At 35.8% G+C, this 26784-nt stretch overlaps 1 protein-coding gene across 2 annotated transcripts in view; it reads right to left on the reverse strand.

Moving 5' to 3' along the window:
- Positions 1-1778: 1778 nt before the first annotated feature.
- Positions 1779-26784, reverse strand: part of LOC114479394 (glial cell line-derived neurotrophic factor-like) — a 33407-nt gene continuing 8401 nt past the window's right edge. For both annotated transcript variants that reach the window (XM_028473056.1, XM_028473057.1), the window contains 3 exons: positions 6549-6619; positions 4883-5069; positions 1779-3842 (listed from right to left, as the gene is read on the reverse strand). In XM_028473056.1, coding sequence (XP_028328857.1) covers positions 3325-3842; positions 4883-5069; positions 6549-6619 — 776 coding nt within the window. In that variant the 3' untranslated portion in view covers positions 1779-3324. The remainder of the gene's footprint in view (positions 3843-4882; positions 5070-6548; positions 6620-26784) is intronic.

A 26784-nucleotide genomic window follows, 5' to 3' on the forward strand; every position in this document is an offset into this window, starting at 1 on the left:
GTCTACACATGCTGCTAATAATCTGCTCCATGTCACTGAATGTCTTGCATGATGTTAAGAGAGGGCCAAGTGTAAAAACTGCGGCTGCGTTCGATGTTTTTATTGCAAAGTTTCTGGAAAAGTGAAGAAGAAAAAAGCCTGTGAAGTGAAACGATCTGAAACCTGAGGCGTGCTGTGTTGGAGAATAAAAATCAAAATACTCAGAGGACTGATTCATTATGAGATTAAATGATCTTTCATTTCAATAGGATGACATATGATATTACACCACAAGGTGGCGCTACAACAACACAAGTAGCAACATGTTCAAAGATGTAAATGGGAGAATAAAAGAGTGCACAATGAGGGTTACTTCAAAAACTTTATTCCCTTAAAGGATAATGCCATAAAAAAATAAAGAACATTTTATAATAATAATAATAGTTATGAAGATAGAGACAAACTGAGCAGAATCTCTGTTGTACAAAGGTTTCAGACCAAAGTAGAGGTTATACCAACTTTTTTTGTCAATTCTTAAATATTTAATTCATTTTTATTTATTTATTTTTTGCATTTACGAGCCAAAATGATTTTAATAGAGCTAATTGGACGATCCAAACCCATTCATTCTGAATGGTTTCATTACTAAATTCTGTCGATCAATAAAGTAAGGTCGTTTTTTTGGTCTTAATCAGATCAAACCAACACATTTCAGAGATCCAGGTGAAATGAAAAAAGAGAAAATGAGGAATCAGACAGTGTTTGCATGCTGTACATCAGTGGTTCTCAACCTTTTCTGCCTGCAGCCCCCAAAATAAAGGTTCCAGAGAGCGGGGACCCCCCACTGTAGCTGAAGGTGGTTAAACATAGACATGAACAGTCATGTGGAGACACTACCATCTATAAGGGGGAGTAAAGGGGAGAGATTTTTGGGGTCCATCCATAAAGTCAGTAAAATGATGGTTTATTGTTCTATGAATCTGTGATAACCACATTTATGTATTCATCTGAATAATATCCACTGTTATCCAGGAACGTTTATTATTATCATTATTTGTGCCATAGTTTATAGTCATCTTTAAGATGTAAATCCTTGTTTAAATCAGAAATAAAATGGATTAAAAGTGACCAGAAATGGTGGAAAAAAGTGGTGAAATGGGATTTTAATAATCACAGAAATTGGTTAAAAGTTGTACATTAAAGTGGCCAAAAACAGACAGAAAAAGTGGTAAAAAGGGTTCAAAGTGTTGATATTGGAACAATTGTTTTAAATAATGTCAAATAATGGCCATGACAAATCGTTAATGTGGTTAAGTTGGTCAAAATAAGCATGAAATCTGGTGATAAATGGTAAAAAGTGACAAAAATGGGTCAACGTATGCAACATTAGAGGAAAGGGTTTATAAGTGCCAATATTGACTTAAGTGGCAGAAATTTGGGGGTTGGGGTAATGAAATTTAAAAAGTAGAACAATTAGTTTGAACTGGCAAATGGTGAATGTGGCTAAATTGGCAAAAATAAGCATGAAATATGGTGAAAAATTGTTAAAAGTGACAATAATGGGTAAACATATGCACCATTAGGTGGAAAAGTGGTGGAAAGAGTCTATAAGTGCTGAAAATGTCTTAAAAGTGGGAAAAATGTGTAAAAAAGGCATTGGAATTTGCTAAAGAAGTGGCAGAAATAAGAGTAATGTAGCAAAAATGCATTAAAAGGATCAAATTATAATTATAAAAAAATATATGACAAGTTTGTCGTAGCTGTAGAAAAATTGTAAAAAAAAAAAAAAAAAAAAAATCAAAAATGGGCTTAAATTGTTCAAAAAAATATTCTTAGTTTCTTGAAGGCATCTGGTGACCCCCTCCCAGTGTCTTGCGACTCTAAATTGGGTCCTGACCCCAAGGTTGAGAACCATTGCTGTATGCGAGCAGAAGAGAGAAAATAAAGGGGTGGAACATGAAACAAAAAACATGGTTTTTTAGCCAATAAATAGATGAAAGAATCCATCGAAAACAGCTCTCGTACGAAGCCATAATAAATAAATAATTTATCTTGAAAATAAATATACTTTACTTTTATACAGTAATACATGAAGATGCATGGCATCCATTGGGCTGAGTTCACCTGAACGCAGAAAAAGCTCAAGAGTGACGTTTAGTTTTTCTACAAATGGGCTTCAGTGTAGACGGAGAACATTCAGGAAGTCGGGCATCTGGGTACGTGGTGACGTCTCTGCCTATAGCAACAACGGCGCCAGATTTTAGTTTGAAACAGAAAAACGCTGCTTGTCTGTTTTTTTTTTTTTTCTGTATTTCAGTCAGTAAAACAAAACAACCACACCTTTTTTTATTATTTTGAATTGGTTTTAAAACAGAATAAAAAAAGAATGAAGGGTACACGGATTCTGACAACAAATACAAGTTAATAGATTTAGAGTTATTTTAAAGATTTTTTGAAAATCTGGTTCATTTCTAAGATCTGTGTAAGTGAAAATGGGCAAATGTTTTGGAAGTGTTGGCTGGGACTTAGTAACGGACACTAGCACTAAGAACTTTGCCTTATATCGTACCCTGGTCTCTCCTGGTAGTGTGTTTTTATAATTATATGTTTTTTTATAAGAGTACAGAGATATAAATCACTCCAGTATTTCAATTAGGCCGTGTCTATGGATACGTTAAATGTATGAATAGACACTATGCACACGCAGCGCCCCTCATTGCTTAGTTTAGGCCACGTGACTTAAAGTTCTGTCAGTTTTATTTTAGCTCATATTTAGCTACACCGCTAACCCTTTTATTTTAACCTAAACCAGGAAATACCCTAAAATATACATTTTTTCCGTATATGTATTTTTAAAGGTGGAATTTGCCGTGTTAAATATGTTCAAATGAAAAAATATATATGACAAAAGTGGGATTCTTGAGTCAGGGGCCTTAGACCACTCAACCATTCTGACGCGGTGAAAAGACATGACGCTCATGTAGAAAAGATCCAGAAACGTCATCAGTCGTACCAATATGGGGGCTATGGCTACATTTAACGTATCTATAGACACTTTCTTTAAATAACGCCGGTTTTGTCATCAGACAAGTCATTTCCCTCCAATTCAAGATGGCGTCCGTTTATTTACTAGCGCTAACGTCGTCTGTGACGTAAGCCCGACTTCCCAAATTGAGTCAGTTCCACTCGTGCTTCAGCTTTCAGGTCTCGTCAGATGAAAATCCAAAAATGCCTTTTAAATCCTAGTCCTTCTGTGAGGAAGAGAAGAGACAACAGTAACATGTAGAGCAGGACTTTACTGATGAGCTCAGAGTTCGACCTTTGACCTCCTCAACAGGAAACACTCTAGCCCATGCACATGCAGCTGGCCGCAGACAGGGACTGGATGGTCCTCCAGGTGGTCTGGGCGTCCATGAAGGACACGGGTTCGTAGCGGTCGGGCCGACAGCACGGCTGTTTGCTAACTTTTCTGGCCGTGTGGCGAGGCAGGGATCCGTTGTGTAGCAGGGCTTTCAGCGCCAGGTCGTAGTTGGTTCTAGAAGACTGACAGGAACCCACGCAGAACTTAAAGAGGACGATCTCGTCAGAGTCGAAGCCCAGACCCAGGTCCCGGACCCTCATCTCTCTCTTTTCCACGCGGCAGTCCCTGCTGCTCTGCTTCGGGGGCCGATGTTTTCCTCTGCCCTTCCTTCCTCCTCTTCCTGTCTTTTCCTCCTCTTCTTCCTCCTTTTCTTTCCTCTTGCCCTTCTTCTTCTTCTTTGTGGACCCTTTAGTTTGAGGTTCTGTGGGGTCGTAGGAACGTGGGGAGCGGCCCACCCATTGGCTGCTGGGATGGTCGTCGACCTCCTCTATCACTAAAGGGTCTGAAAGAAAGAGGAACTCATCTATTACATCATCTACACCAGTGCTTCTCAACCTTTTTAAAAGCAAAGGTACATTTTTACATTAAAAAAAAAGAAATTCTCAAACACACCAGCAACCAAAAATGTAAAAAAATAATGTAACTTTGTAGTCAATATTAACATACAGTCAATCTCATCAAAGTGTCATGGATAAAGAAAAACTTTCATATTTCTTCTAATATAAAGTGCAATTAACAATCTGCAGAAATTATTATCAGTGTTTTTAATAGAAATCTAATATTATTATTAATTCTTATCAAAGCGTCTTGAATACAAATCAAACTAAAAACTAAAAAACCCAATGTTATCTTTAATCTTTCGCATATTTTATAGATGTATTGGGAGGGATAAAAGTAAGTTTAAAAAAAATAAATATGATTATAACTACAAATAAACTTTATTCTGTAAAAAAAATGTTTTATATTATGTATTTTTCATATTACATAACTTTATATTCTATTTATATATCTGTACATCAGTATTATTATCATTAAATAAATATGTAATCAATGTATACAATATAATTTAGTTCTGTATTTTTAAATGTTAATTGTGTCAAATTTGATCAAAAAGCAGTTATTGAGGGATTTGATGTTCAATAATGAACTGAATCTAATTTATTAACATGAACGATGAGAATTTAGTGGCAGTTTTGTGTCGTTCTTTTACATTATTTTATTTTTTATGACTGTTTCACACAAAGCCAAACATCTGTTCCTCCTCAGAATAAGTAGATCAGTCCTAAAGTGCAGCAAATGACACATACAGTGTTTATAGCGAGTAAATATCACAGGGTGTTTTTTATTGTGTATTTTCACGAGATTTTTTTTCTGAATATCACAAGTTAAGGTGGTTTTATTTTCCTCTGCGCTCTGACGTGCAGCTGAGGTCTGGAGACGGTCCGTCTGTGAGCACTGGCATATTTACAGACATTTTAGGTGAAATTGATTCATTTCCCACAACACAAGCCTGTGCATTTGTTGTAAATAAAGTCCAGGTACCATAGAGAGAGTGCCAGTCTGTGTGCTCCTCCTGCTCTGAGTCCTCCACCACCTCCGACAGCGTCACTGGGAGCTCTGGTTCCTCTGGGGTGGAGTCTCTCCTCCATCCCACTGCAGCACCACCACCACCTTTCATATGAGCTCCTTCCACCAGAGGAAGCAGAGACACAAAGACCCACAGCAGCACCTGCAGGTGGACCGAGAAAGTGACATCATTGATTCTCAAAGTCACTGGATATTACTGTACAACACATGCACGTTTATGGACTGTGTGAAGAAGAGGAGGACCAAAATTAGACACACTGATGTTAAAAAGAGAACATGCAAACAGAAAAACAAGAACCCAAAGCCAAAAACCAAGCTGAGGATAGATGTTATCTGACACACGCGGCCCCTAAAACAAATAAAATGACTCAAAAAGTAAACAAAAAAGGACAAAAAAGACATAAAACAACAGCAAACGTACACAAAATTACTCCAATAGCAAACAAAAAACGGCAATGACACAAATGGACAACAAAAATACACACAATTTCTCCAAAAACACACAAGGTGACTACAAATACACACAAAAATAACAGAAAAACACACCAAAAAACACAAAACATGAGCACTGAGAGAGGGGTTGGTGGAGGTACTTACAGAAACATACAAAAAAAAAAAAAACAACAAAAATATTTAAAATTAACCCCCAAAAAACAGAAAAGACAACTAAAAATACACAAAAATAACAGAAAATTTTGCAAAATTACTTAAAGAATAAATCAAAACAAATGCCGGTGAAATGCATTAAATTGACAAAAAGTTGCACAAGATGATTAAAAATACACAAAAATAATGGAATAATTTACAAAATGACAACAAAAACAAACAAACAACAAAAATAACAGAAAAGTGAATAAAACCACAATACAAATGCACAAAAATCACCACAAAAACAAACAAAATGACAACATAAACACACACAAACCCTTTGTTCTTTCCTGTATTCATGTTTGATTGATTAACTTTATAAATGCTGACATAAATGTTGATCATGTGATCCATGGAACAAACAATCGTGTTTTTGTGGCCCCGAAGGTGATAAAAGTTGCCCATGTCAGGGTTAAGTATTTACTCTAAAAATCTGTGATATATTGTGATATTTAACCACGTGATTATCGTATTGATCTGAAAAAATGTCCAAATAAATGTTTTAATCCTGTTTTTAAACGTACAGTATTACTAGGAGTCAGTGAACCACATCAGACCTTGTTAAACGACCTCATTCCTCAACGCATTTTAGCTCGAAGTTGTTTGGACTTTTTAAAGAATTTAAGAACTTAACACAATCAGAATCTGAACATTTCACTTGTTTTTGATGTTGGTACTTGAATTACAGTTAGTTACCATTTACTTGTCGCAAGTTTAAAAAAAAAATGCAATAAATTGTAATTCATACCATTTTGTACTTAAATTTGTAACTGATATTGCGATATAATCGTATTCTTTAGTATCGGGATATATCGTATTGTGACAAGCGAATCATATCGTATTGTCAGATTCATGACAATGCACAGCCCTAATCCACTCTGATATCTGTACATGCTGATTTTTCCATGACTGATCCATAATTTAGTTAAAAAACCTCATATTGAGATATTGAGCGATAGTGTTTCAGTCGAACCTTGGCCTTGGCTGACACCACAGACGTGATCTGGGGTCCATCCTTCCTCCGAACCCTCCACCTGCTCCCACCTGCACAGAAAGAAAGAGAAAGAGAGGAATGTGAGCGCTAAAAAACAAGGCCTCGCCCTGTTACCTTTGCTTTTCCAGAAAACTCTCTTTGAAAAGAATAACATAAACTAAAGGCACAACATGCGGGCATTACCATGTCTGTACATTCAGAATAGTCCAGATACTGTAAGAAAAAACAAACAAACAGCTTCCCGGGCCCCTGAGAAACCTCAAAAGCCACATAAATCACATCAAGTGAATGGCTGAAGAGTGTTTTTGTTAGTTTTCAGTCAAAGGCCAGTGTTTGCTGCCAACGTGTGCGGCTAGTGTCGGCTTGTCTCTTCATACATCCATGCAAAGCAAAGGCTGCATCTGCAAAAGACGTGTCAAAGGCATTCTTCTTCCTCTGTGGCTGAGGTGCGAGTGGGGGGGAAACACTTCACGGAGGTCCAGGACAAAATAAAGTCAGCGTGATAAGAGATGCTACTGATGCAGATGTTTATATATGGTACGTGACACGTGCTGGGTCACACAGCAGGCAGCGAAGCCTCAGTAATACGAAGCTTTGTGTTTTCATCAAAAGTTAAAGTCAGCATCACGTACACCAAAACCTCCCCAGGATGGGAACAGGACCCACAAGGGAGAAAAGGTTCCAAAAACTCCCTCTAGTGGTGGAACTATACACGACAGCAACAAAAGAGGAAAATGACTAAAAGTCATTACATAATACAAACACACCAATTTACACAAAAACAAGAGAAAAACATTCAAAATGACAACAAAATGCACAGTCAATCAAAAAACACAAAAATACACAATTACTTCAAAAACACTTGGAATGGCAAAGAAATACATAAAATGAAAGTAAACAACAATACGCAAAATGAGAAAATAAACAGAAATACACAAAATTACTTCAAAAACACTTGAAATGGCAATAAATACATAAAATTAGAAAATTAAATAGAAAAAGAAAATAACAATAAACAAAATGATAATAAAAGTACACAAAATGACATTCAAAACACCCAAAACGAACTCAGTAATAACTAAAATGAGAAGAAATATGCAAAATGACAACAAAATACACAACATGACACCCAAAACATACAAAACAAATACAAAAATATACAGAATGAGAACAAAATGCATAACATGAGAATATAAAATACAAAATTACAATAAAAATGCACAAAATGAGGCCCAAAACAAAATGAGAAAAACCTACGCAAAATGACAATAGAAATAGACAAAATGATGTCCAAAACACACAAAACAAACACAAAAATACACAAAATAAGAAAATAAATGCAAAATGAGTCCAGAAATATAGAAAATGATGTTGGGGGGGACTTAATAAATACACAAAATGTTTCCAAAAAACACACACAAAATGATGACCAAAATACACAAAATACATTTAAAGACCCACAAAACGTCAGTAAGATGGAAAAAGAGCAACAAGGGAGAAAAGGACAAGATTGTGTCATCTGGACACAACGTTCCCAAAGTCTCCCTCTAGTGGTCAAACCATATAAGACAGTAACAAAGGAGGAAAAGACAAATAAAGTCATTACTAATACTTTGTAACATTAATAGGAGAATCAAGTCATTTAATGACTGAATCAGAATCCAGACAGATATTTTACTGTAAATTACTCAGCTCAGTTTTTATTTGTATTATTTCTCTTTTTTCTACATAAACTCTGCTTCTTTTATGTTGCCTTTGGGACCTGGTTTTGATGACTGAATGTGTAACTTGAACAAAGCTACAGGTCTGAAGTGAGTGGACCTGCTGCTGTTAGTTAACACAAAGCTATCAGAAAGCTCATCAGTCATCCCTAGAGACGCTTTGTGTAACCTCACCAATGAACTGTATCATCTGGAGAAAGGATTCCAGCTTGTAGATCTGCCTGATAACGTAGCGCTACGTGTTTATTTAGCGTTAGAAAACAACCCCTGACGTTCTGTCTGAGCACTGAGGTGGAAGACTGACTGAGGACTGGCTATGGGTCACATGTGCAGATAAGATCCAGTACAAGCGAGACTAAGACAACTAAGGGGAAAAACGAGGACGAAAAAAACGACCAATAATGCATCCTTTTATAACGCGCTGCAGGGTTCTCTCCAGGAATTTTTTCAACGGCCAAGACGAGACAGCCACGCCCTCCAGCGCAGAGTGGGGTTTCAGATTGAAAACCGGGCTGGGGTGATGCCCGCGCACCCCCCACGAGTGTGCCCGTGTTGAGCCCGTCGCTTGATAGGGGAGGCCGATCTGCAGCCATCTGCAGGTGGGAAGAGGGTGAGACCCGGACCACTTTGGAGGCCCTGAGTCCCCTTGGTGAGGAATAGTGGAGCAGACATTATATTTCAGAAGAATCTTTCAAACTGTGATACAAGCACCAACATTGGCACAGAGACTCACTTTTTAAATTAAAAAAAAGGCCACTTGAAATTGAAGATGTCTACCCATTTTCACAATGGCTGCATTGTGCAGAACCAAAATTGTATGTTTTGCAATAAAAATGCATATACTTGGCCAATATGGACAATTCGGACACCAAAACCTGATATGGAACCAAAGGCTGATGAAATCTTAATTAATGGTTCAGCACAAGAAATTGGAAATAATTTGAAACCCAACATAATACACACAAAATGACAGCAAAAATGACAGAATGTCAACAAAAATACACAAAGCAACAACAAATATGCAAAAAGTTTCCAAAAACACACAAAAAAGACTAATAAAACACACAAAGGGATGTCAAAAACACATAACCACCTAAACCCACAAAACAACAACACACAAAATGACTTCAAAGATGCACACAATGCCAACACAATTACAAAAAATGTGACAACAAACATTCTGAAAAATAAAGAAAATGCAAACCTAATTCACAAGAAATAAGAGAACACATATGACTCAAAATACCTGGAGGAATTCCCAAAATAACTGATAAATACACAAATTTACTACAAAAACACAAAAAATGATTAAAAACACAGAAAACAACATAACTACACAAAAAAAGAGAACAAACAATGATAAAAATAAATGTTGATAATGTGACCCTCAGATCAGACAATCACATATTTGTGGTCCTGCTGTGATAAATGTTGCCCATCTCTGCCGTTTAGGGATCAAAATCACACCATAATAGGGGATCAAAATCACAGCACAGGGGATCAAAGTCACAGCGTAGAGGATCAAAATCACACCATAGTAGGGGATCAAAATCACAGCACAGGGGATCAAAGTCACAGCGTAGGAGATCAAAGTCACAGCGTAGAGGATCAAAATCACAGCATAGAGGATCAAAGTCACAGCGCAGAGGATCAAAATCACAGCACAGGGTATCAAAGTCACAGCGTAGGGGATTAAAGTCACAGCGTAGGAGATCAAAGTCACAGCATAGGGGATCAAAGTCACAGCATAGGGGATCAAAGTCACAGCATAGGGTATCAAAGTCACAGCGTAGAGGATCAAAATCACACCATAGTAGGGGATCAAAATCACAGCACAGGGGATCAAAGTCACAGCACAGGGGATCAAAGTCACAGCACAGGGGATCAAAGTCACAGCGTAGGGGATCAAAATCACAGCGTAGGGAATCAAAATCACAACATAGAGGATCAAAATTACAGCGTAGGGGCCCCTACGCTCAACAGCGCTGGCGAGAACCCTAAACAATGACACAAAGCTGCAGATCCTCACAAGGGTCTGTGGAGAGGCGCCGCTATGTGCTGCTGATGCCACAGCTGGGAGCGTTTAACTCATTTCAGATCAGAGCTGGGAGTGTGTGTCTGCTGCATGGTTTCAGAGCTGTTTACAGCCCCACGCCTCCAGCTCCTCTTTGGAGACCATGTGGGAGGGAAGCTGAAGATGGAGCCAGACTGGTCCAAGAAGAGGCCCAGACTGACAGCAGTGTGTGAATGTGTGTGTTTCTCTCTGCTCTGGCTGATTAAAAACCTTTGATTGATCAATCAGGCTGCCTGTCTGCAGAAGATCTGTCACCTTTCATTTCTCTACGTGTTGTTCACTGTTAGTAAATAAAGCAAATTCTCCAGAGGCTCCAACAGCCCAGAAAACCAGAGTCAGTCACCACCGTCAGATGAACAGAGAGGGTTCACGATGATTGGTCAGTGCAATGCTGTAGTGCAGACCTTTGGTCTAATTTAAAGTGCACAAAATTACTGCAAAAACACACAAAAGGACATAAAAATACACAAGATGGTTACCAAAAAAACTCAAAAATTACAGAAAATATCTAAAACAAAAACAAAAAACCCAAAAATGAAAATAAAATATACTAAATGACACCAAAATTACACATAATGACAAAAAAGAGAGAAAACTTTATAACTTTATAATATGAACAAACAATAAAAAAACACAAAAGATCCACAAAGTAATAGAAACATTTACTAAATGACCCCAAAAGCACACAAAATGAGAGAATAAAATCTTGTAATTGATACAAGGAACACACAAAACAACAAAAAAGACATAAAATGACAAGAACACATACATTGAGAGGAAAATATACTAAATGGCACCAAAAACACACAAACAACAACAAAAACACACAAAATGGCAACAAAAATGTATAAAGTGAGAGAAAATGTACTAAATTATATCGTAAAGACAAACAACAAGAAATCTGAGAATAATATACAAAATGACAATAAAAACTGAAAAAACAAAAACAAAAATAATGCTCAGATTATTCTAAATATTGACATGAATCTTGATAATGTGGCCCTCGGATCAGATAAGATCACATTTTTTGGCCCCTACTGTAATAAGATCAGAAGCTCCATAAACATCTCACCTTGTAAAAAAAAAAAAAGAACAAAAACAAAAACAAAAACACAAAGAACCAAAAAAAAAAAAAGGAAGCCCTTCCTCTGCTGTTTGGTCTCCTCGTAAAAGCCAAAGTTCTCTGATAATGACCTATTAGCGACTCCCTCTGCCCGAGCGTGTACGCGTGCAAACCGCTGTGACCTGCAGCTTTAACCTGTCACTGCACCGGCGCCTGATTGCAGGAGGAAAACAAGAGTGCAGCTAAATCACTGCTGGCTCAATAAAACACACCTGCAGTGAAAGAGGAGAGCGTCTGATCACTGCCAGACTCCAGCAAACCTGGGGAGGTCCCTCACAACTGAGCTGATGATGATGTCTACCCTGAAGCTCTGCATGTCTGCAGCCACACAGCACACATACATGGGGTGCCCAGTGTAAAAACTATCACTATTTTAAACATTTAAACACTTTCCTCACGTTTCAGTAGAGACAGAAATTCATGTAAAACAGCACGTTCTATATCATTGTTGAAAATGTGTACACATGAAAAACAAATCTAAATGTAAATGTTAAATCTGAATGCTGAATTAAATTTCACTTTATCTGTATAGCAACAAAGTCATCTCAATACGCTTATCAAAATATAAAATTTATAATAAGAAAGAAAAACCCAACAAGAACCACATGAACAAGCATTTAGCGACAATGTAAATGTTAAATCTAAATCTAAATGTTAAATCGGTCACCAAGTGTAAAGCCAACATATTTTGAACTTTTAGCTCATTTTTCTTTTCTTTGAGACAGAAATTCATGTAAAAAAACATGTACTATATCATTGTTAAAATTGTGTAAACTTGAAAAATAAACCTAAATGTAAACATTCAAATCTAAATGTAAGTGTAAAAATTAACATTTAGCTAATTTTTCTTATATTTGAGACAGAAATTCATATAAAACAGCATGTTCTATATCATTGTTAAAAATGTGTATGCAGGAAAATTAAATCTTAAAGTAAATGTAAAATCTAAATGTAAATGTTAAACATGAATCTAAATCTTTAATTTATATCTAAATCTAAATATTAAACGTAAATCTAAATGATAAATTTATATCTAAATCTAAATGTTAAATCTAAATGTAAAATTTGTCGCAACATTTTCAACATTTAGCTTCCTTTCCTCACATTCCACCTAATTTTTTGTTTCATTTGAGACAAAAATGTATGTAAAACAGCATGCTAAAAATGTGTACACATGAAATGAATTTAAATGCAAATGTTAAATCTAAATCGTTGAGCTTTACACTTGGAAATTGATTTAACATTTAGATTTAGATTAAACATTTAGATTGGACTTTTACATTCAGATTTATCTTTCATGTTTATACATTATTTACAATGATGAACATTCTGTTTTACATGAATTTCTGTCTCAAATGAAAGAAAAATGAGCCAAATGTTCAAAATATGAACACATACAGACAGACACACAAAAAGCCTTCCTCTGAAGTCAAATAACTCAAACTTAATATAAATTTATGGACTTCAGGGGAAGCGGCAAAACTTTGGAGAAAGTTGCGTTTTTGGCGTTGCGTCACTTAAAGTTATTTGAGCTTTTAAAACCTCATTATGTTCTGCAGGAGTCGAGCATTTACGTCAAACCTGTTTCTCATTCTTTAAGCCTCTGATTTACAACCTCTCACACATTCTCTCTCGTTAAAGTGTGCTTTCCTCCCTTTAAGCAATTTCACTCTTCAGCAGCCAACGACAGCGCGCCTCGAGGACCAGAAGACAGGGACGTACAGCAGATTAGGAGAATAAGCAGATTAATAAAAAGACTGTTTAAGTCTGTGTAACAGTCCATATAAAAGAGCTCTGAGAGCAAAGATAATACTGCACACAGAAGAGTGAAGGGATGAAAAAAATACACCAAATGAATTCAAAAAAGCACAAAGTAAACACAAAAAATATGCAAAATAAGCTTAAAAAAAAGACAACAAAAATACACAGAATTACTTAAAAAACACAAAATGGCAATAAATACATAAAATGAGAAAATAAAGTACAAAAAAACAATAACAATACACATGATGATGATAAAGACACACAAAATTACAATCAAAACAAACACAAAAATACCCCAAATTAGAAAAAATATGCAAAATGACAACAAAATACACAAAACCCCTTCAGTGACTAATAAGTATTAAAAATCTAAATAACACCCAAAACAAATACAAAAATGATTTCAAGTAGACTCAAAGCGCATACAGAAACCATTATTCACTCACAATAGTCATACCAGTGGTGGTAAGCTACAATATAGCCACGGCTGCCCTGGGGCATCCTGAAAGAGGCGTGTCTTCCATTTCTGACCACCACCAACATTCATGCACAATTCAAACCCATTCATACAAAGCAATGTGGGTTAGGTGCCTTGCCCAAGGACACAATTACAATGACTTGGACAGAGCGGGATTTGAACCCCCAACCCTTCAGTTATTCACTCAACCACTGATCCAATTACTGACAAATAGACAAAAAGGACAACAAAAATACGGAAAATGTTGCCTCCAAAATGTACAAAATGACAGACAAACACAGAAAAAAAAACAAAGATCCCCAAAAATTACTCCACAGTATGAATAACAAAAACACATGAAATAACCAAAAGTACAACAAAAAAACTGCAAAATTATACAAAAAAAAGCTAAAATACACAAAACGAGAAATAATATAGAAAATGGCAAAAAATAAACTAATTTACTCCAAAAAACACACAAAATGATTAATGAAATACACAAAACAACTTTAAAAACACACAAAATGATTAATGAAATACACAAAACAACTTTAAAAACACACAAAACGTCAGTAAAATCAAAAAAAGGAGAAAAGGAAAGAATTTCCTCATCTGAACACAACCACGTTTCCAAAGACAGAAGCGACGTTACAGGACGGAACGACACAGATTAGGAGAATATAAGAAGATTAATAAACGCACAGATAAGAAGGAAAACTGTTTAAGTCCACACATAAAACAGGTCTGAGAGCAGAGATAAGCCTGCACACGAGAGCGTGAAGGGACGACTGCAGCGCAGACCCAGGCCCTGGTCACTGTAATCCCATAATCCCTGGCAGGCAGTGCAGGAGGACAGTAATTGGTCGTTAGTGCCAGTTTCCACTGGGAGGCCTGTCACTGGTCAGAGGAAAAGGCCAGAAAAGCACAAAGCTGCAGCCAAATGAGAAGCAGAGAGAGGGTCCCACACCCATGATTTGGTTCTACTAGGATAACTATAGTACAGGTCACATGTGCTCTGTCAGTAATCCATCCTCCACCACACAGGAAACACACACACACACACACACACACACACACACACACACACACACACACACACACACACACACACACACACACACACACACACACACACACACACACACACACACACACACACACACACACACACACACACACACTGAACAAAACCCACTACAATCAGTTTACAACACTCCACACTACAAAATATGTCATAAAAATATGTTGGATTTGTGCTGATATCGTATCAGATCAATACTCAAAGCTGCATTATTGGTATCGTATCAAAAGTTTAAAAAAAGGTATCCCGACACCCCTATTTTTTGAGTCAATTTGTGTTTTTCCCTCATATTTTGTGTGTTTTTGAGTCATTTTGGGCCTGTACTATGAAGCTGGATAAGTATATCTGGGATATTGTCATTAGCTTCACCTAACAAATAAGGCTGTGCATTGTCATGAATATGACGATAAGATACGATTCACGATTTGCATATCACGATACATTATATCCCGATACTAGCCAATATGATATAAATCACAATATATCGCAATATCAATAATTACAAATTTCACCTTTACAAGTACAAAATGGTATGAAATACAATTTATTTCATTTTTTTTTTTTAGAAACTTGCAAGAACAAGTAAATGGTAACTAACTGTAATTTAAGTACAAAAATATAAAAAAAAACAAATTAAATTTTTTTTAAAGTTGACCTTTTGCTTCTACAACATTCTGACCACATAAATCTATAAAAGATCCCAGTATTCATTATTAAAATAAAGTGCTATGTTTGCGCAATTACATGTTTTTTCAATACCAAACATGATTAAAAAATTGATTTGGACATTTTTTGATAATCTGAATGGTTTTTTTTCTTACACCCTTAATCTGTATCGAGGAAAAAAGCATCAGGACACCAATTTTTAAAAAATAATTTTTCGTTTTTTCCTCTTGTTAAATGTGTTTTTGTTCTTGTTTGTTGTTTTTAGAATCTTTGTGGACCTGTACTACGAAGAAGATCAGGAGAAACTGGTCCATGCTTTTATCTCCAGCAGACTGGACTATTGTAATGGTCTTCATCAAACAGCTACAGCTGGTTCAGAACGCTGCAGCTCAGGTCTGAACCAGAACAAAGTGGTCAGAACACATTAGTCCAGTTTTAAAGTCTTCACACTGGCTCCCAGTCAGCCTCAGAGGAGACTGTAAAGTTCTGCTGCTGGTGTATAAATCTGTGAATGGGTTTGGTCCAGAATACATCAGTGACATGTTAGTCAGGTATGAACCCAGCAGGTCTCACAGATCTATGGACACAGGTCAGATAGTGGAGCCCAGAGCTCACAGTAACCATGGTGATGCTGCTTTTAGTTGTTATGCTGCAAAGAAGTGGAACAAACTGCAGCAGAGCTGAAGTCAGCATCACGTGAACATTTTTAAATCAAAGTTAAAGGAACTTTTTTTCTCTACTGCATATGATTGAGAGAGAGATTTATGGTCATGTTGATGATGTCATGATGATTTTACTGATGATTTTAATTGATTTTACTGATGATTTTAAATGTTCTTATTGATTTTAAACAATTGAATGTTTTATCATGTAAAGCACATTGAGTTGCCTTGAGTATGAAATGCGCTATACAAATAAATTTGCCTTGTCTTGCCTTATGAAGCTGGATAAGTATATTTGTGATATCGCGCCGTTAGCTTCACTTAATCAAACGTTCGCCATCACAGAGCAGCTGTACTATGAAGCAGGATATAAATACGCTCACTTCACCCAGGGTTTTCCTGCCTGGATCAATTGGGCACTATCATGAAAAGGGGTGGAGAATGCAGCGTCAGACCAATCACAATCACGGAGAATCCGTGTACAGCAACTTATGTCACAATTGAGGAATCTTTTTTTTTTTTAAATATGAAGAATTATAATCCATAATTCAGACCAAAAACAACACTGTTGCTGCAGAAAAAGCCGGAAGAAAGGAATGCAGGCAGGAATTTTGTGAATTTATGGTGTTTTTTTGTATTTTTCTGTAATTCTGCATGTTTACTTTGGGGGCCAGATGTGGCCCTCGGACCACCAGTTGCCTATGCCTGCTGCATTTCTTTTCTAGAGTTTCCTGAACACAACCTGTTCTCTTTAGTTTTATTCTTCAGCTCAATATAAAACACATTGTTGGTGTTTAGTGTTGTTCTCGTTAAGGTTTTTCACTTTTTCTGACATCATTGTGGTTCTTTTGTTGCCAGTAATTACGTTTTATGGAGTTTAGCGTCACTTTCTTCATGTTTTGTCCTCCTGAGATTCATTTTCTCAGCTCGATCCGTTTCTTTTTGGGGTTTTCTATCTTTTTTTTGTAAGTTTGCCTGTGTTTGGTGTTTTTAACACCATCTGTAGCGGCTTAGCATGACTTTGCGTTTGTTTTGAAGTCGTTCTGAGGTATTTTTTGTGAACCACTGATATCGTTTTGTGGTCAATATGAGAATCTATGAATTTAATCTTTGATTTATGTTTCGTTTTTGTCCTTTTTCCTTCTGTTTGTGATTTTGTTGGACATTTGAATTCAGGATTTAACTTTAAATCTCTCTTAAGTGCATTGTGTAACTGTATTATAGTCCAACTTCCTACTAATATCAAGTTTATTGTGTGAGAATGAACTGAATCTAATGATAAACGTTAGGGTGGAGAAAGTAACAAAAAGACAATGTTAGAAGAAATGTTGAAGAAGGAAAGACAATAAAAAGTCTTTTGTTTTGGGTTATTCACAGGAATGAGGGAAACATCAGATGTAGGCAAATGGTGGCCCGGGGGCCACATGTGGCCCTCAGCCTAATTTTTTTGGCCTCCACAGTAAATGCACAAACTGACTTCAAAAACACACAAAATGATAACAAAAAACACAAACATAAGATAAATATGTACAAAAGGATAACAAAAATAGACAAATTGACACCAAAGACACAAAATGACAACAAAACAAAAACATGTAGGCCAGAAAGTGAAATACAAAAATACAATACAAGAATATAAACAAAAATACACAAAATGTCACAAAAACTCAAATTGACTCTAAAGACACACAAAATGACAACAAAACAAAAAAGGTAGGACAGAAAAGCACTCTGAAAACACAAAACGAGAAGAGAAATACAAAAAACAACATAAAAAACATCCAACATAAGAGAAATATATACAAAATAACTAGAAAAAATACACAAAATGAGAACAAAAACATGCAAAAATGACTCCAAAAACACAAATTGACTCCACAAAGGCAGAAAATTACAACAAAAACATGCAAAAAAAAAAAAAAAAAAAAAAATCACAAAACAAAAAGTATAGGACGAAAAACCCCCACAAAAAAACAAATTCATAGTACAACAAAAACACAAGACAGAAAATCACTCCAAAAACACAGAATGACAAGAGAAACACACAAAAAAACATAAAAAAATACAATATATGAGAAAAATATACAAAATGACAAAAAATATAGAACAAAAACACAGAAAATGACTCCAGAAATCACACAAACCCTTTGTTGTTTCCTGTATGAATGAGCAATTGGCCATTATTCTATAAATGCTGACATGAATGTTGATAATGTGACCAAACACACACACGGACACACACACACACACACACACACGCACGCACACGCACAGTCCCATTAGTGAAGTCAGGTGACTTCATATAATGGCAGCTCTCTGCTTACACTATCTGTCATAATAACGCCGTCAGGGTCACGACCCCGGTTCGGGCGCTGGGCTTTTTACCTGGAACCGTGGAAAAAAAACTGCTTTTATTGAACTCAGAGAGGCTGAGAATGGATCAGTGATCACATGACCCTGAACGTTAATCACACAAACGCTTTATTAATCACAGCAGGGATGTGATTTTATCTGATCGGAGGGTCACATGATCAACATTAACGTTAGCATTTAGAATAATTAGCAATCTCAGCATTAATACAAGAAATAATGGTTTTATGGAGTCTGTGTATTTTTCGGTTTTTATTTTGTATATTTGTAGTTGTGTGTGTTTTTAAAGTAACTTTGTGTACTTTTGTTGTCCCTTTTTGTTTATTTGTGTGAACATTTTTGGGGTGTTGTATGTATTTTTACTGTTTTTTGTAGGGTTTTTTTGTCACTGATATTTAAAAGTAAATATTTGTAGTTTGTTTGTGTCTGTAATTTTGTATGTTGTTGGGAACTTTGCAGTTTTTTGTGTACTTTTACAGTTTTTGTATGTTTTATGTAATTTTGTCATCCTTTTTGTATATTTGTGTGGGTTTTTTTGGGTGTCATTATGTTTTGTTGCTGCTTTCTGTGTACTTTTAGGTTTTTTGTGTATTGGTTGTCATTTACATTTTTTAGTAATTATAAGTATTTTTGTTGTTCCTTTTATGTATTTGTTTGTTGTGAGGGACTTTTTGGGTATTCTGCAGTTTTTTGTGAAGCTTTGTATTTTTAGTTGTTATCAATTACATTTTGTCATCCTTTTTGTGTATTTGTCTGTAATCATGGGGGTATGTATGTATGTATTCCTGCTATTTTTGTGGACTTTTACAGGTTTTTTAGTTGTTGTGTCTGTTGCCATTCATATTTTGGAGTAATTTTATGCATTTTTGTCATCCTTTTTGTGTATTTGACTGTAATGTTGTACATTTTGTATGCAACATTTTGTGTAACTTTGCTGTTATGTTTGTGGTTTTATGTGTTTTTCTGCAATTTTGTGCATTTTTCATGTCTTTTCATGTCTTTTTATTGTCCTTTTTGTCTATTTGTCAGTATTCTTGTGTGTTTTTGGGGGGTAATTTTGTATACTTTGTGCATTTCCTTTATGTGGCTGCACAGACTTAGACTGAGGGGCCACATGTGCCCATATCTGCGTTAGTTCTTCTCTTTGAACGCTGAGGGAAAGCTGCAGGGTTACTGGAGTAAATCATCTAAATCCCAGGATTACTGTTTTATTAAAGAACCAACAATTTAACATCTAATGAGGTCTGCACGTCACCTAAAGGAAACATTGTTCTTTGCATGGTGTGAAACATTAGCGTGCAGCACACCGACGTATTGGCTGCTTTCCATCAGGGCTTTGGAAAATATTACATTCCACAAACTTTGGATAATCACACATTGATTTAGTGGCAGCCTGCAATCAATTACAAATTAAACTTAAATCCTTTTTTTGCACGCAGTCGGTAAACTTCGTACTGACATCTTAATTGACATTTTTCCCCATTCTCGTGCACTATTGCAGACAGGAAAGCAGCTGGCCACACCAGTTAGTAGTTAAATACACACTAATCAAACATGAGCACAATTCACGTTACACAAAAAAAAACATTACCAGTGTGTGAAGCTGATGCAGCGTTCATTGCTACGTTTTAGCGCACACACACACACGCACACACACACGCACACACCCCTATCTTCCACCAAGACAAAAATCTCATGCGATCAAACACAGACTTAAGAGAATTTTCCACTGTTTGTTTAAATGTGGCCAAAAATTGTTGAAATGTAAAGATCTATGCCTAACAAAACGCATTATTATGCACCATATTTGTTTTAATAACTTTTCAAAATGGGACTACTGTACAGTTCTAGAGCCTGTGTTCCTCCATCTTGAAATCACATGATTGATGATGTCACAAGGCCCCACTGTCGGTAAACATCCCATTGTTTTCTATTTGAGTGAAGCATTCAGCCTGATTTTTACATTATTTAGGAGATTTTTTAATCAAAATGACAACTTGTGCTGCTTTTAGTTGCTCTAAATAACCAGGAAAAGTTAAAGATGTCGATGTAAACATCTTTTGTTTAACAAAAGAAGATGAAAACAGTTCCTTCTTTGCAGTTTGGTAGTAGACAATGAAGCAGAGAAGAAGAGCTCAGTGTGCTAAAACGCTCTGGTGGCTGAAGTTAGTGAGTAATAACGGACGGTCCATCGTTTAATCGCTAACTTCAGCCACCAGAGCGTGTCAGCGCACTGTTTAAGGGAGAGTAAAGGTGCCTTAGGAGAGCTCTACTTTTCTATTTGTTTTTATCCTCTTTCAGTAAACAAAAGATGTTTACATTGACATATCACATTTCATGATTATTTAGAGCAACTATAAGCAGCACAAGTTGTCATTTTGACTGAAAAAGCTGCTAATGATCTAAAAATCAGGCTGAATGTTTCACTCTAATCGAAAACAATGGGATGTTTACAGGCAGTGGGGCCGTGTGACATCATCAATCACGTGATTTCAAGATGGAGGAACAGGTTTTAGAACGGTAAAGGATTCCCATTTAGTAGTAGTTCGAGACATGACATAATTCGGTGTTTGCCGTCTTTGGTGAGGAAGGGAAAGTCTGGGACAAAAACAGCATCTGTTAAACGTGTACAATTAGCTCAACAGCCTCGTATGCAGAGAACGCCTGTGTTATTCAGCTAACAGTTGCTATTACTTAATCAAACACGGAATATTAGGATTTGGTTGAAAACCAATAGTTTAGTGAGCGTGATCAGGGTGTGTGTGTGTGTGTGTGTGTTTGACCTTTCCTGTTTGGGTTCATGTGCTGTTTTTCTGATCCAGCTGTGAGTGGGTGAATGATTGCTGAACTCTCTCCATCTGACCTGAGGATCAGCAAACAACTCCTCATCACACACGACAGAGATTCAATCTGTGTCTAAAACAGACACTTTGAACACAAAACACTGGGATTACATCAGATCTAAGGGCCATGTTATCAACAATACTGTCAGCATTAGAATAAAGACCAATCAGAGCATTGATACGGGGGGAAGAAAGGGTTTATGTTGTCATTTTGTATCATCTGACTTTTGTTTTGTGTTTTTGTTTTTGTTTTTTGTGGGGTGTTATTTAATATTTTGTGCATTGTGTGTATTTTTGGAGTCATTTTGTTGTTATTTTGTGTATAATGTGGGGCCATTTTGTGCTTTTTGTGAATATTTCTGTTATGTATATTTTATGGAGTCATTTTAAGTGTGTTTTGAGTTGATTTTGTGTAGTTTTGTTTGGTATTTTGAGTGTTTTTGGGGTAATTTTGAGCATTTTGTTTATTTTTGGCTCATTTTGTTATTTAATGCATTTTTTGTGTGCATTTTAGGTATTTAATGGCGTAATTTTGTTGTTATTTGGTGTACTTTGGGGTTATTTTGTGCATTTTGTAGTTATTGTGTGTTTTGGGTTTCTTTTGTGCATTTTCTGTTTTTTGGAGCCATTTTATGTGTTTTTTAGATGATTTTGTGCATTTTGTTTATTTTTTGGTTAATTTTGTGCATTGTGTTATTTTGTGTATTTTTTGGTTAATTTTGCACATTTTTCTATAATATATGTTTTTTGGAGTCATATGTGTTTTTGAGATCATTTTGTGCAGTTTTGTTTGGTATTGTCTGTGTTTTTGGGGTCCTTTTGTGTATTTTGTTGTTATTTTGTGTAATTTTGGGGTGATTTTGTGCATTTTGTTTCATTTTGTGCATTTTGTTTCATTTTGTGCATTTTTCTATTATTGTGTATTTTTTGGTGTCATTTTGTGCATTTTTCTGTAATGTATGTTTTTTGGAATGATTTTGTGTGATTTTGAGATGATTTTGTGCAGTTTTGTTTGGTATTTTGGGTGTTTTGGGGGTCATTTTATGCTTTTTTTGTTTTCCTTTTGTACATTTTTTGGTAATGTAAGTTTTTTGGATCTAGTTTGTGCAGCCCCTGGGCTGCCAGTTGCCCATGTCTGATCTAAAGTGAAAAAGACTGAATTTCCATCTAAAACAAAATGTGTTTCTTATATTAATCCAAATCCGACCATTTTGTTCTTTTACATAAATCAGAAGTGAGGATATTTCCTGCTGGTCCAGACAACAGAATAATTACTCTCCCAATACTCCGGCCTTATACAGTGTGTGTGTCAGGTAGATGAGACGAGGTCACTGTTATCCTCCTATGAGACAAAGACAGCTTCCTGATGTGACACATCTGTGTCCGTAACATCTCGCTCCCCTTCACTCAGGCTTTCCTTTCCTCTCCCACTGTCCCTGACCCTAATAACAGAAATTCCTGGCTGATTAAGTTGGTTTTTAAAAGGAAGAGACGCTTGGGTGAGCCTCACCTTAAATGGGAACACGTTTCAGCAGAAGGTTTGTGAGGATGGCAGTGCTTAGGAGGATGTCCAGAGGACAGAGTGAGACGCACACACACGCACAAACACACAAAGCTGCTGATATCAACCATAGTTCAATTCTAATAGTATCACATTTAAAGCACATGGTTCACTAGTGCACAAGTACACTTTACTAGTCAAACAAAAAATTATCACGATCTGCATGTCATGATACAGTATATCTCAATACGAAACAATACGATATAAATCGCAATATATCAACAAGTAAATGGTAACTAACTGTAATTCAAGTACGAAAATATCAAAAACAAGTTTTATTTTTATCAAACTGTCAAATTCCATTTTTCCAAAAAAGTTTAAGTTTAGCTTCTACAACAGATCCTGTTAAATTCTTATAAAAAATAAAAAAAAAAGTAACCACATACATCTATCAAAGTGCCCAGTATGTTTTATGAAAATAAAGTGAAATCAACTTCCAGCTAAAATGCATTGATGAGTGATGTAGTTCAACAAGGTCTGATGGTGCGTTCACTGACACCTAGTGACCAGGAGTTTACGTGCTATGGATATTTTAATGCAATTGAACATTTTTTCGTTAAAAAAAAAAAATGACTAAAAAAACGAAACATTTTTTGGATCGATACAATAAATATCGTGATATATCGCCAAATTGTTTCACACCCTTAGTCACTAGTACTACTAGTAAGCATTTAATTCTAATAATGGAAGGGGCAAAGCAAATTCAGGGAAGCTGAATGTTGTTATAATCCTTCTTACTTCAAATCTAATTGAGCAAAGTAAACATAACTTAACTTAAAGCTGCAGTATGTACGTTTCTTTGGCATCATTTGGTCAAAACTCCATGCTAACCTTTGATGATATTGTAATTCCAAGTGTTCTGATTTGACCTCTGCTCCTTCTCTCGGCTTTCTATTCAACTTTTAGAAAATAATGAGTATGATGCCAGTTTTCAGCCAATCAGAGACCTTTGGGTTTGACTAAATGGAAAAGTAATGCAATGGTTTAAGTCCTACTTGGAGGAGCAAAGTTATTTTGTAAGCATTGGAAACTTTGAATCTGACAGGTTACTAATGTCCTGTGGGGTTCCTCAGGGATCTGTTCTTGGACCCCTTCTGTTTAGCCTTTATATGATTCCTTTATAGGACACATTTCCTTGTGTATGAAATGCACTATACAAATACATATGTGATACTAGCAGAGTTTAAGTTTAATATCACAGTTTTGCTGAAACAGCGTTACATACACATAAAACATATATTTGAAGTCAAACACTGTATAAACCTGATATTCATTAATTTCTATAAACCAGTAGCATGCGCACAGACACGTTTTTTTTTAGGTTTTTCCTTTTTTCTTTCCTCATTTTCAGCATTTAAAATAACGTCTGATGAAAAGTTGTCATTTTTAAGGTGGCGATACAAACACTACTTTAAATTAATTGTGGTAAAAGGCAAGAACGTACATGTGAAGTGTACATTATATCCAGGAGAGAAGACTTTGTCCACATCCTGTAATGAAGCACCTCACAAGGACACATGCATCCAGTGTGTGTATATATATATATATATATACAGTATCTCTCACTACTTATATATCGTATTTTTTGGACTATAAGACGCACTTAAAATCCTTTAATTTTCTCAAAAATCGACAGTGCGCCTTATGTATGAAATTAATATGTCAAAATGTTTTAGAACAACTTTGGTAAACTATGAAGCTGCACCACTTGAAGGATTTTTGGTGCTTCAGGGCTACCGTAGTCAGGCGTCTCATGGAGTGATATGTACCAGTACTGTGCTTCAACATGTGTAGTGTTTTATATTTTGTGTGTTAAACCTGAACAATGTTGAGAGTTATTGTTAATGAGTTGAATAAAGTTTGACTTATCTATTTTGTTTCGCTTAATGAGCCTTAATAATAATAATAATAATAATAATAACAAACCGGTGCGCCTTATAGTCCGAAAAAATATGGTATATAAGTAGTGAGTAACTAATTACTTTTTTTAAAGTAACGCTCCCAACACTGCTCATTTTCTACTTTTATCCAATTTTTTACCTATTATTTCGATTTTCTTCTTTCTTTCATTTTTCTTCTTTTTCCCATTTTTTTTTTTTTTTTCCCCTTCAATTTTTTCTTCTTTTTAACTTTTTTCATTTATTTTTTCCTTTCCTTATTTTCCAATTTTGCCCCATTCTTTTCCATTTTTTTTCCTTTCAATTTTCTTCTTTTTCCCATTTTTTTTTTCTTTTCCTCTTTTCTCACTTTTTTAATTTTCTTCCTTTTTCCTTCATATTTTTATTTTTATTTTTTTCCCCTTTTTCATTTTCTTTTATTTTTCTATATTTTTTTCTCCTTTTTCATTTTTTCTCCAATTCTTTCTTATTTTCCTGTTCCCCTTCCTCCTGCTCCGCCCTCCAAACCTTTACTCACTCCCATCCTGTTGTTTTTCTTCTCAACTAAACCAACACTCAGTCAAAGTACACAAGTAAAGGCCATCAGTCACACACACACACACACACACACACACACACACACACACACACACACACACACAGTGGTGGTGTGTTCGTGTGTTCTGCTGCGTCTGGTTAAACCAGCGTCGCAGACAGGCTGCGTTTAATGACCCTGTGCCTGATGCTTCAAACGCTGTGATTAATGAACGTGACCTGCTAATTTCCCAGCAACACACACACACACACACACACACACACACACACACACACACACACACACAGCTTATTATTATATCAAAAAACACACAAACGCAGCTACTTAACATTCTTCCTGGTTTTGGAGGAACAAAGTTGTTTTCAGGAGAAAGATGATCTGATAAAAACAGGAGTTTTCTCTACGTTTCATCATGAGCACAAACTGCTGCTTTGTTCTGATAATTCCTTCTGTTTGAAGTCAACATGTTCATGTCAGCATTTAGAATAATCACCAATGAGAGCATTAATACAGGGAAGAACAAATGACAATTGATTGACATTAATTTGCGTATTTATGTTATTTTTATGTGTTTTTGTTGTAATTTGTGTATTTTTCTCTCCTTTTGCTCCTTTTTTTTGGTGGGATTGTTTATAGGTTTCTGTCATTTTATGTGATTTTATACATTTGTTGGTCATTTCTGTGTGTCTTGGGTCCTATTTTGTGTATTTTTATGTCTTTTGGTGTCGTTTTGTGTAACTTTGTCTTTTATTGTGATTTTTATGTCGTTAACTATTCTTTTGTGGCTTTTTGCATATTTTTCTCTCCTGTGTCTTTTTGGTGTGATTTTGTGTATTTTTCTATCATTAAGTGCGACTTTATATATTTATCTGTCATTTCTGTGTTATTTGAGCATTTTTTGGGGTCCTTTTGAGCATTTGTGTTATTTTGTGTATTTTTGGGGTCTTTTTGTGCATTTTGTTCTCATTTAGTTTAGTCTTTGGTTCATTTAATGCATTTTGTTGCCATTTTGTGTATTTTTGGGGTCATTTTGTTGTTATTTTGGGGGTCATTTTGTGCATTTTTCTGTAATGTATGTTTTTGGAGTTATTTTATGTTTTTGAGGTCATTTCGTGCAGTTTTGTTTGGTATTTTTGTTTTTATTTTGTGTATTTTGGGAGTCATTTCTGTGTGATTTTGGTGACATTTTGTGCTTTTCTGTTGTGAAACAAAAAACACACAAATGCTACTTAACATTCTCCATCATTTTGGAGGAACAAAGTTGTTTTCAGGAGAAAGATGATCTGATAAAGACAGGAGTTTTCTCTACGTTTCATCATGAGCACAAACTGCTGCTTTGTTCTGAATAATTCAGCCTGTTTGAAGTCAACAACCAAACAATTCAAAAGATCACAGACTGAAATCACGGCGCACGAGATGGTGCGTGGCCGGGGCCGGGGCCAGTGCACAGGCCGGGTACA

This window comes from Gouania willdenowi, chromosome 17 (assembly GCF_900634775.1).
Source record: "Gouania willdenowi chromosome 17, fGouWil2.1, whole genome shotgun sequence".
Taxonomy (NCBI): Eukaryota; Metazoa; Chordata; class Actinopteri; order Blenniiformes; family Gobiesocidae; genus Gouania; species Gouania willdenowi.